Raw genomic sequence first — 12,626 nt, forward strand, 5'->3', positions numbered from 1 at the left:
ATCACGGATAATCGAGTTTCAACTGTACTTTGTATCAATAATTCATATAGAAATCCTGCGTTCGTCCCTGGAACGTAAAAATATAAAATGACAACTCTGTTAAAACAACAATAACAAATTTCTATGTGGTTGTTCATGAGTTATATTTGTTGTAGTATCTACTTTACTTTGTATTGGTGTCCATGCCAAAGAAATTTATACTATTTTTTTAATTTTCCCAATAATTTGATTTATTTTCAAAGCTTAAATATAAAGAAAAAATTGTATAGATATTATATAATATGTATGTAAGCACGTACATAATAAATACGTTTGTATGTCTGTTATGTACTAGTAGATCATAGAAAATACCCTTAAATATTGAATACTTAAAGTTTTGATTATAAATTTAATGTTTATAGGTATGTAAGTATGTATTTATGCCGATTTTTATGTATGTCTCTAAACATACCAATAATATAAGATAAATTTATGTACGTATGTATGCCAATAGTTTATATAATAATGATAACTTATATACTATATAGATTAGAATAACTATAAAAAATCAGTTTCAAAAATTCATTTTTGATATCAGAATAAATTCAGCAGATAGTTTTCATTTTTTTCATTTACTATGGAAACAGCTAACCAACAATTATTAGTTTCGTGTTTTCTTTGGACGCAATTACCATACACGATGACAGACAGGATTGTAAGTAATATTTTTTTCTTGTTGGAAAAAGGGGTTGGGGCTATTTCCAGGAGTCTTTTGTTTTGCAGTGTTTGGAAAATATGTTGTGGTGGGTTCAGTATAGCAGAGTTCTTTCCTTACCCACCAACTTAAAGTTGTGTATTTTACAATGGTTTTATTCCGTTGCTGTAGTTATTTATGATTTCTTCTTTCGAGACACCATGACTTAGTTTTCGTTTTGCTTTTCCTTTTCTAAAGTTCCTTAACTAATTTTATTCGAGTTTAACAAAAAACGTTTATTTCAATAACAATTTTATTGTTATGGACTTTTTTTGCTCTCTTCGAGACACGTTTGCTTCTCTCTTCTAATAATTATAGATTTTCCTTTGGCCATTGATTCCATCACTCTTTCACGGAGTTTTTACTGATGGGTACATTTATTGTCCTTGGATTTCTTTTTACGATCCTCACTTGAATTTGATCGTCGTGTACCTTGAATTGGCATGTAAGGTGGTGTGGGACTTGAGTTTTGATCTGCAAATGAGAAAAAAAGAGTTTAGTTTAATTTTATGGACCATAGTTTGGGAAATTTTTATACATATATACCGAAGGCTTGTGTTTTGGATGTTGAGCTATGACGAGAATTCACCGAGTCATGTGAATGTATGGAAAAGTTTTCCGATCTAAAAGAAATTAGAAAAATTATTGTTAGAATGGTTTGTGGACTTTTGAAAAACAATTTTCCATATATGGATTTTTAAGGGACATTTTCAAGGACTGAATTGGGACCCTTTAAAGAATAGTTTTAAATTCTAGGAGTGTAAAGGATTCGATCCAACTTACCTGGTCATTGAATTCTGTGAATATCCACCACTACTGTGCACACCATTTGTTTGAACTGTCTCGCCACAAACATTCATTGATGCTGGCCGCAAACTTGTACTGGTACTTAATGGCGCTGGTCCAGGACGACAACTATCAACGGGCAGTGTATAAATATCATCTTCCTTTGCCAAACTGGCATGTCTTGCCTGTTGACTGACAATATCGCGTTGTAGACTACCATTTGTTAGACAACCATTTTGTGTGCGTTGTGCATGTTTCAGAACATCTATGGGACTGGAATATGCTTCCAAGTCCAAAGGGTCTTCTTCATGATCTTGCTGTTGTTGTTGCTGCTGATGATGATATTGTTGTTGGTGGTTACTATCAATGGACGACATGTGACTGTGTCTGGCTGCTGCACTACTAGTCGATGTCTGCATAACGAGGTTGTCGGCATGTGGAAAATGAACACCGTTGTGAGTTAAACCATTGCTTAAATGGGGTTGGGGTTCCTTGCCCTGTTGGCTTTTACGTTGGCGTGCCTTCTCTTTGGCGCGTTTGGCTTTGGCACGTTCCTGTGATGGAGAAAATAAAACAAAAAAAATGTTAGAAAATTATGAAAAAGAAATAAAGAAACCTTTAAATATTCATAAATAATCTACTTTTAAGCTACTTATAATCAGGTCTGCGTAGTCAACACGATTTCGAACTTAATTCCCATTGAAGTTTTAAGTCCGTGATTGACGTCGAATTTGACTCCACAGACCTGTCACATCAAAACATACACACACACCAATATTCTATTTGTTGTCTCCCTTGGAAATATTCCCGTAAATGTATCTAAACGTAAATCGTTTAAGGCACGTGAAAAACTAAATCCCCGATTTACTGTTACTACACCGGGTCTCAATATGTCCCACGTAGTATAATCCATCTTGTTATGGTGAGGTAAAGGAATAATTTAGAAGAACAATTAAAAGATTAGCAAGATTTTAGAGAGATAGACACAGAATGGGAAAATGTGATGCGGAATGAGAAGAGATATGAAATGCTATTAGATCTGGTGGGGATTGAAGGTGAAGCATGAGAAGCGTACACAAAAATAACTATTAAAGGTATGTTTCAAATATAAAGTTATGTGGATTAGAGATGAGGTGTTTAAGAGACCAAGACTATTCCGAGTTTGGAATGCAAGGTATAGATCGGCCCAAAATTGATCATGTCAAAAAACTGTGTCACATCAGCCTCATATACTGTGCCCTATTCTAATTGTTTAATGAAAGAACACCTCGTGGATATAACCTATTAGCGCTGGAACGAAATATTTGAGACTGCACCCAAACGACTGGAAAATATGTACAATGGTCAAAAAGAACTTCTACAAAAAAAAATCTGACCACAATTTGAAGAGCCGATAAATATGTTATTTTTTCAAGAAAAAGAGAGAAATTGAAAACGAGCCCGGAAAATAGCTTTGTACGATTCAATTTTGAAGGTATCCCTGACTGACAAAGTTCTGTGCTATGGGTGAAAAATGGGCCTGTACAATTCACCTTTACTGGCTTCAGTATAGGGATTGATCTTTCCGTTTTATTGATTCGGCAACGATCCCGTTTACCATGGAGATTTTACCTGCCCCCAAAGCTTTACGTGATTTGATTTTGTGATGGAATTTGAAACACTATACGTCGTAGAAGTAGAAGCTACGTATTCAGCATGACGAGATTTAATGCGACAATATACTCTTCTCTTAGACCTTTTACCAGGTGCCAATCTTTTCGGAATAGTCAACGTGATGTTGTTGTAGTAACCCATAAAGAATGAGGATACAGTTGAGTTAGTTTAGCTGTACAATTAAACAGATGCAGCGTATCATACAGGGCATATGTTAGGGTAGCATGTTATCAATTCGGGCCCAATGCGAATGGAGCTTCATCGTCCGAAATTCACGCTATACCTTGAGAATGAATGCATCAGTATTAATGCTATACATACTGTCTGATAGGCTCCTTGATTTAGAGGTTCTCGTTTGTACATTTGGACCGCACTCTTTAGATCAAGAAGATTTCTTCTGACGTGCCTGGGTGGCAGAGCCTGTCCACAATACTGTGGTAGAGATGCTCACGGCGATAACTCCCAAGCAGGAGCAGCATCAACAACTTCTTGCTGTACTGGTCCCCTACTGTCATGAGGAAGTACGCTGTTACAGTCCTAGATTCTGGCGGCATTCCTGCAGATTTGAATAGCCTTCCACTGTTTAGCGCTAACATTTGCATACCATACTGGAGCCACATAGCTGGTTTCAGTGGTTATACATCACCACAATCAAAGTGCATATACGCCACAGGGATGACTGGATTCGGCTCTAAGGGAGCATGCGTCTACGGCAATTCCCTCAATTTACGACTCTCCTTCAAACTGAACAAAAATTGTAGAGTCATCCAAGCAGAAGTCTTCGCGGTCAGAAAAAAAGAGATAGAGACAATCGAGCACCTACTATGCCGCTGTCCAATGCTTATGTCCAGAAGATTGCGCACCATGGGTGAACGCACTATTCAATCTCTAACAGCCTTCTGCAAAACTGAGCCGACGAGTCTACTCTTCCTCGACAAAGACCTGGGATGGCTCCAACGGGAAAACAAATTGGCAAATACCCACTCTACGTAAACTCACTTTAATAGTTATAATCTAATCTTTAAATACCCTGTCTATCCACTACAACTATCCTTTTAATAATCATTTCTTTATTTCAGGATGAATACAATGGAGCGGCTGTCTATTATGACAGCAGGTATAGGTTGTGGTCGGAATCAGTCACATCATCGAACAATATTTTCAGGGGAAGCCTCATTTCAGCCGTTCAGGTGGTGAACACTGTGACAGTGAATTTAGCGGCGGATATTATCGTATTCCTATCAGGTATGTCAGCGACGATAGGACCCGACGCCAAGATCGTACAATCATCCCCATACATTTAGTTATCATTTGTAGGGGTGGAATTTCAGATGTCAAACAGTTCCGGAAATATCAGACCACCTTGGGAAACTCCTTGTTTCACTCTATGCGTCTTGGACTTCTTATTTTTGAATTCCACAAATGACTGGCGTCCAGACATATAGTTGAATATCCAACGGTTCAAACAGGGCTGGAGGAATGTATTTTCTATGTCCTCGAACAGCTTGGCGTGGCTGACGATATCCAAGGTCTTCGAGAGATCAAGAGCCACCACGACGATTCGGTCGCATGGTCAGTTCAGGTTCAGTCCTCGACTGATATGTCTGAATATAGCGTGTGATGCAGTTGCGGGACCGCCCTGCCAACTTTCCAGTCTTTTGGTACAGTATGGGTGGCTAACGATAGATTAAGGGCACTTGCTAAGTACTCAACTATGGGTTCATACAGTTGTGTAAGCATTGCCATGTGCATTGAGATTCCATGTGGGCCCAAAGCTTTGGATGATTTCGCGTTTCGGATGCCTTTGCAACATCGCACATCGTAAATTGCGGTTGTACCTCCTCGGCTGAGAGGGCTCTTATGTGCCGTAGCACGCTCCTCTTCGTCCTATCACTCTCGGTGTCACCTCTGTTGGAAAATTTTGGTCTAATTTTGGGTATTCGCTGTGATGATGTCCCGGAACATTCTCCCCACTACCCGAGAATATGAGGGAATGGACAACAGTCTAAAGTGGTGATTGGTAAATTCTCTGAATCCTTGTCAATCAGTGTTTCATACCGAGTGCCACAATGGCGATGTCTTGCAAGTTGTGGCAATGTCATCTTATCTTCGTAGGAGCATCTTTGTTCAATGTGTATAATATGGATCTATAAATTTGCTCAGCAAGCGCTGTACCATTGCTCGAACTAATTTCAGGCATATAAAGCAGGGCACAACTATTCGTCGGCCGTAGGTACAGATTAAGAAACTCTACCTCGGCAGTCCCACACTTTACTGCTATATTCCATGTGTGGGTCGCTAGAATTAAGCTCAAGGGAGATAGGTCTGTACTGGACAGACTGGTGTATAATGGAGCACTTACCTTGCTCCTTCTACGCTTCTTGTGCGATCCTTTAACAAAACGTTGTAAACATCGCAACGTTGCAAGCTACAGGTGACATTGATCTTTTTTCCTAGATCGCGGCGACGATGAAGTTTCTTCGACTCATAAAGCCTACAATTCCGCTGACTTTGTTGCAGAGACTGTTGCAATTACAGAGACGATGTATTCCCGGGAATTTAACTTTGGCACTATTGATGGTGAGATCGAGCTTCCACCCAAACACATTACAACGGTGGTTAATGAGTGCCTCTATGTGACAACTTGAGTATTGGAAGTCTTGAAATCTGTTCAAATATGTCACGAACGATTTAGGTCATTGTTTTTGTCAGACATTTTGATTCATCCCTTGCGTAAATTTAATTGACCATCTCTAGTATTATTTCAGTAAAACCTTCGATCGACCCTTGAATTCAATAGTGATTAGACTACTTCAAAAGTGCTCTCTACTTTAGTAAAATAGCTTTTTTGCTGTTTTAGATCCGTAGCTCGTCTTATTAATTAAATTGAACGGGCAATATGTCAAACTATATATCCAATGCTAGAATTTTTAGCGTTATATATGTATACTACGATTCAATAAATGATACTGATCGCTGATAATTTTTAGTGATTTTTATCAATAATGTACTACAGTGAAACGTTTCATTGACAATTGTATGAAATCGTATTATGAACGTTTAACTTACTATTAGTGATCAACTTACTCTTTCTTGTAGCATTTTGGCCAATTCTTTGTCTTGAGCTTCAATAGCCAGCATACGATCTCTTTCCTCTAATGACATGCCATCGCTAACTTCCATTTCTTGTAAACGACGTGCTAAGAGCTGCGCAAAGAAATAAAATGACATATGAATATTCGAAATGTTTTCCATATTGCTAATTCGACTACTAATTATTAGTACGATGACTGGTTACTTCATCAGTATTGTATAGAATGACCCGAAGTTTGGATACAGTCAGTTTCAACATGGAGATTCGATTGTTTTGGTAGAAAGATGTACCGGAAATATCACATTTTCCCCGTTCATCCAAATGGTTAATGGCGAACTCGTAAATTCCATGTTGAAACTGACTCAGTCTTTATACATTTTCAGTTAAAATTATGTTCTTTATCTGATTTATGAGACCCATCGCAATTTCTGGGTCCTTCTATATATGTAGTTCAGTTAAGAAACTCTCATTCATCACACTAATAACAAGTTCTCGTAGAAAAATTATTTTCTACTTACCTCATCTTTTTGTTCCTGTTTCATTTTGGCATTGATTTCCTTTATTTCAGTTATTGGCAAGCCAATTTCCTTTAGTTCCTTATAATCACATGGATCCACATATAATTCAATATCATCGGCATGTTCTTGAAGTTGCCGATCTTTGGCAACGGCACCTTGTTGCTGCTGTTGCTGCAGATTATTACCCACCAAACTGTCATATTTCTCAGGAGAAAGTTTCTGAAATTTATGCTCATTTTTTAGCAAATTTTCATTAGAGGGTGACATAAGACGACTTGACATTGAAATTTTGCTAGCATTGTGCATGTACGATTGCGAGTGATTGTTGGTGGTGGTGGTGTGCGAATGTGCTGGTGATGATAATGATGAGGCGCTATTGTGTGATTTGTGCGAATCAAGAGTATCCGTCGAGGATCTGTTGTTCATATCATAACGTCTTATGCTATCAGCAACATCCGAATATTCTATGATTTCCTCAACCTCAGGATGGTGGGGGGCAAAGGAGACTTGAGGAGGTGTGCCGCCGCTACCATTCAATGGCGGCGGGGTGTGCATAAAGGCATGTGTATTGGGTGTTCTGGGAGTGAGTGGTGTATGTGGACTTGTGGGTGTTAGTGGTGGCGGCATATTAAGTTGACTCTCAATTACATGACGCCGCGAAGCCGACGACGATGAGGACAATGAGTTCATGGGTGATCCTCCTTTGGGTGGCATACCAGCACGATATGTAAACGATGGCGATGATGAAGATGTTGGTGATGGTGATGATTGACTGTTTGGCTGTGAATGAAAGTGTAGTGGTTGTTGTTTTAGCATTAGCTGAGTTGGTGACAATTTACTATCACCACCTACCACTAAATTACTACTACTGTGTTGATGATGACTGCCGTTGTTGGTGTTGGTTGGCGATCTCTGCTGGGCTGGCGTTGCATGTAAAGCTAGACCAACATAACAACCGTCCGCGGTATTATTAGAAGTGAAATGATGCTGTTGCAAGAGTATGGGAAATTGTGGACTGTGTTGTTGTGGATTACGGTGGCCACTGGGTGGTGATGTGGACTGGTGTTGTTGTTGGTTTTGTAACAAAGTGGAACTTTTAGCTGGTCTGGGTGGTGGTACCTTGTTTTTATCACGTGCCGATGGTGGGGGTACAGGTGGTAAATTAACATAGATTGCCTGAAACATAAAATAGGTTTCAAATCAAAATGATGGGTATTTACAAAGGAAGGTGCGCGAATAAAAATAAATCTACTAACCTGCATATCCTGGGCAATTCTTTCACTTTCCAATTCCCGTAATCTTTGTTCTTGTAAATCTCGCTCCAATTTTTCGGCAATTTCTTTGGCCACACGCTTGTCATATTCTTCCCTGGAAAGATTTGTTGAAAGCATTATTTATGGAAATTAAGTTAACTTAAAATAAATTAATTTAAATGAAGTTAATTTAAATTAGATTATTTTACATTAAAATTAAAAACAAATTTAAATTTAAATTATAATAATTAAATTAATTTAATTTAAACTAAATTGAAGTAAATTAAATTAAAATACCTTAATTTAAATTTAAAACAAAATTATAATAATTAAATAAAATTAAGTCAAATTAAAATAAATTGAATTAAATGAAATTTAATTAAATTAATTTAATTTAAGTTGTATTAAATTAAATTCATTTAATTTAAATTAAATTGAACTAAATAAAGGTAAATAAATTAATGTAATTATGTTATATTAAATTAAATTGCATTTAATTAATTTAAATCAAAAATTACCCAATTTAAATTAAATTAAAAGTTAAATTAATTGAAATGAATTAAATTAAATCAATTTAAATTAAAATTTAAACTAAGTAAAATCAATTTAATTAAATAAAATAATGTAAAGTAAAATAAAGTTATATTAATGAAATAAAATAAATTAATTAAATTCAATTAAAATAAGTAAAATTAAATTAAATAGCATTAAATTAATTTATATTACATTAATTTAATTAAATCAATTAAATTAAATATATTAAATAAAATTAAAATAAATAAACTAATTTAATCGAATTAATTAAAATTAATTAAATAAAATTGAATTTAATTAAATTAAAAATTAAATTAACTTAAACCAAATCAAATTAATTAAAAAGGTAAAATTAATTAAACAAAATTAAAATTAATTTAAACAAAAGGCTAAATTCATAAAAATAAATAAAATAAAATTTATTTAAAATTTAAACTAAATAAAATCTATTGAATTAAATAAAGTTAAATAAAAAATAAAACAAAATTAAATTAATTAAGTTAAAGTAAATTTAATTAAATTAAATAAAATTTAATTAAGTTATATTAAATTATTTTATTTAAATCAATTAAATTAATAAAATTTAATTAATTAAATACAAATAAAATGAATCAGTTAAATTAAATTGAATTAAATTATTATATAAAATTGAATTTTATTAAATTAAAAGATAATTTTAATTCACGTAAACTAAATTACAGTAAATTAAATAAAAAAATAAATGAAATAAAAAGTTAAATTTATTTAAATAAATAAAATTACATCAAATTAAATTTAAAGTAAATAACATATATTAAATTAAATAAAATTAAATAAAAAGTAAAAATATATTTTAATGAAATTAAATTAATTAAGTCAATTAAATTAAATTGTATTAATATAATTAATTCAAATATCACTCTAAAAATGACCTTCGCCTTAATAAGGCCAAACAAAAAATGATTTCGGCATGAGCCAGGCTGAGATTCGAACCCGGGACTAGGACAACCAAGTGACACGGTTGGTTGCCACCATCAACTTGTCAAAGATTCTGATTACAAATATTGATGATCAAATCTTCTGATACAGAATGACAAATAAAAATAAAGGTGGAAAAAAGCTGCCTTAGTATTTGTAATAAAGCATTGAAAAATAGGGTTACCAGCAGCGTTGCCGACAGTTTTTGATCGGAAATCGTCAAATCGTCAACAAAAATTGGAAAATCGTCAAAAAATCGTCAACATGGTCTGAAACTAGGTTTGGTTACCGTTTTATGTGATTTTTTCGCTGATAGTTTTGTCAATGAGACTGACAACATAGAATATACAACCCACAGAAATAAATCCAACCCAATCTCTCTTAAATATAGCTCTATAACCGCTCTCAGAAGATGATAGTTTTCTCTATGGTTATCGAGTTTGCAGCAATGTACTATAGGTATTTTGGCCAGTTTTTGAGACAAAAAGTCGATTTTGCAACTTTTAATAATAATAATTTTTTAGTTGGCATTGAAAAAAGAACATGTCAAAATTTATTAATATGAATGATATTTTTTAAAATAGAGCCATTATCGCGGTTTGAAATGCCGTCAAAGTGAGAATTTCGAAGAAAAACTAAAAAAATATATTATAAGGCATATTTCAATGCATTTAAAATCGCGGAAAAATAAACCAAATATAAATATATGTAAAATGGGATAGATTGGCAATTGCGAGAGGAATTTATTTAATATATAATATAGATTAAATATTTTATTTTTCTTAAACTCACTTCATATAGACTTATACTAAATTGGCCGTGATTTTGTCACCAAGAACACATTGCTGAAAGTCATCTGCATTGGTATTACCAGGTTTCAAAACCCGATTTTGCCCGTTTTTTGATATTTATCAGATTTTATAAGGTTACTTCTCAATAAAAAGTCTTAAAATTGTGTAAGTTTGGTTTGAGAAAATAAATAATGAATATAAAAATATTGTTGTTTACAATTTCATTACAAGTAAAATAAGACAAATTGTTCGTTATATCCGTGGTTTTCTATAAACGGTGCGACAGTAGTAAGCTTTATTTTATCTCTTTTTGCATATTAATCATTGACACGGTTTAAAGGAGTACTAAAATCGTCTTTATTAACTTATGTTCAAAAAATATACACAATTGTAATAACAATTCGTATGAAAATCTACTAGCGGGGACAAAATTGTTGTTACTTACTACCGTGATAGTTTTCAACAGTTTGTTGTCTATAAGAAAACTAATAAAAATGGCATTGGAAGAAATAGCTTTGTTCGTTATATACGTATCTTTGTTTTATCTCACTTTTACACATAAATAATTTAAAAAGTTAAAAAATCCTTTAAATCTGCTGTTATTAATTTTTGTCTCAAAAAGAGGGCAAATTACCTATAGTGCAATGCAGCAAGGTATAGCTGGGTACTCGTTGCCAGTTTTGAATGCCAGCTTATAGTTAAAATTTCGCTTCCTTGACAGTGTGACCGTTTATGTTTGTCGATGTAAAACGAAGATGAAGCAAAAACTATAAAAATACCTGTATTCCAGATATGTGCCTAAATATATCCAATCCGTCTGGAAATTGCTATAATACATTAAAAAGCTCATAAAATCGAGTTTGGAACATTGTTTTCCTTAAAGTCTATCGTGAAATTTTGGCCAAAATGTAGATGTCGCCTTTAATTGCATGCAATTCTGGTTAACGTGAAAAATCGTCATTTTGGACCATAAAATCGTCAAATCGTCATTTTTCAATTTTGGGCCAAAAAATCGTCAAAATGACGATAAATCGTCAAATTCGGCAACACTGGTTACCAGCCAAGTAGGACTATAGGAAAGGTTTGAAATTAAATAACTAATACCCCGGTTACACTTAACCGGATTAACCCAGTGGGTTTGGCTTTCAAATGTCAATTCCATAGCGCAAACGTCAAATAAATCCTCTCGAAGTGGGTTAACCCGGCAAAAAAACTCTAGTAAACTGTACTATAACATTAAAATAAATAAGTAGAATATACAATTTTCGAATGATTTGTGGTATAAATACTAGTTTTCAAGCTAAGCCTTCGTCCACCCACATAAACAACATTCTAATATGCCTGATGCTCGGTCTAACCACCCATTATGCTAGGTTGAATGTGTGCGATTTCGATGGACTCCTAATTTTAATGTACCTCTTAGATCATAACAGCTCAACTCGATAAGAGTAATAAGTAAAATTGAATCAAATTATAAAAAATAAAATTAAGTTATATTAACTTAATTAATTAATTAAAAAATTTAAATGACTAAGTTAAATTAAATTGAATTAAACTAAATTAATTTAATTTTTTATTTTTGCCTTATTAAGGCGAAGGCCATTTATAGTGATATTTAATTAATTCTCTTTCGAGTTGAGCTGTTAGGCCTTTAGAGATACATTGAAAAATTAGGAGTCTACCGAAGTCCCACGCATCCAACCATTACACTACGTTTCACGGGTGGTAAATCCGATTTACCACCCGTGAAACGTAGTGTAATGGTTGGATGCGTGGGACTTCGGTAGACTCCTAATTTTTCAATGTATCTCTAAAGGCCTAACAGCTCAACTCGAAAGAGAATTAATTAAAAATTAATTTAAATTGAATTAAATCAATTAAATAAAATTGAATTTTCTTGAAATTTCTTTAAATTAAAATTCAATTTAAATTAACTAAATAAAATTACATTAAATTAAATAAAAATAAAATTAATTAACTTAAATTGAATTATATTAATTAAATAAAATTGAATTTAATTAAAATAATTTAAATTGACACAAACTGAATTACCTTAAATTAAATAAAAATGAATAAAATAGTTTAAATAAAATTAACCATAATATAATAAAACTACATAAAATAAAAAGATGAATTATTTAAATTAAATAAAATAAAATTTAAACTAAATAAAATCTATTAAATGAAATAAAAAATAAAATTATATTAATTACATTAGTTTAATTAAGTCAATTGAATTAAAATAATTAAAATTTAATAAAGTAGTTAATAAAGTAAATTTAATAAAGTAATATTAAGTTATATTAA

At 33.1% G+C, this 12,626-nt stretch overlaps 1 protein-coding gene across 2 annotated transcripts in view; it reads right to left on the reverse strand.

The window, feature by feature from the left end:
* Positions 1-203: 203 nt before the first annotated feature.
* The window catches only part of LOC141394812 (uncharacterized), an 85,712-nt gene continuing 73,289 nt past the window's right edge, over positions 204-12,626 (reverse strand). The window contains exons 4-10 of one of the 2 annotated variants that reach the window (XM_073969714.1): positions 8,041-8,152; positions 7,904-7,960; positions 6,785-7,003; positions 6,260-6,379; positions 1,517-2,073; positions 1,280-1,356; positions 204-1,207 (exon numbers count right to left, since the gene is read on the reverse strand). In XM_073969714.1, coding sequence (XP_073825815.1) covers positions 1,095-1,207; positions 1,280-1,356; positions 1,517-2,073; positions 6,260-6,379; positions 6,785-7,003; positions 7,904-7,960; positions 8,041-8,152 — 1,255 coding nt within the window. In that variant the 3' untranslated portion in view covers positions 204-1,094. Of the gene's footprint in view, positions 1,208-1,279; positions 1,357-1,516; positions 2,074-6,259; positions 6,380-6,784; positions 7,004-7,636; positions 7,961-8,040; positions 8,153-12,626 lie in introns of both variants that reach the window. The other variant, XM_073969712.1, reaches the window with a different exon arrangement.

This window comes from Musca autumnalis, unplaced genomic scaffold (assembly GCF_047663935.1).
Source record: "Musca autumnalis isolate F117 unplaced genomic scaffold, ASM4766393v1 scaffold_2, whole genome shotgun sequence".
Classification (NCBI taxonomy): domain Eukaryota; kingdom Metazoa; phylum Arthropoda; class Insecta; order Diptera; family Muscidae; genus Musca; species Musca autumnalis.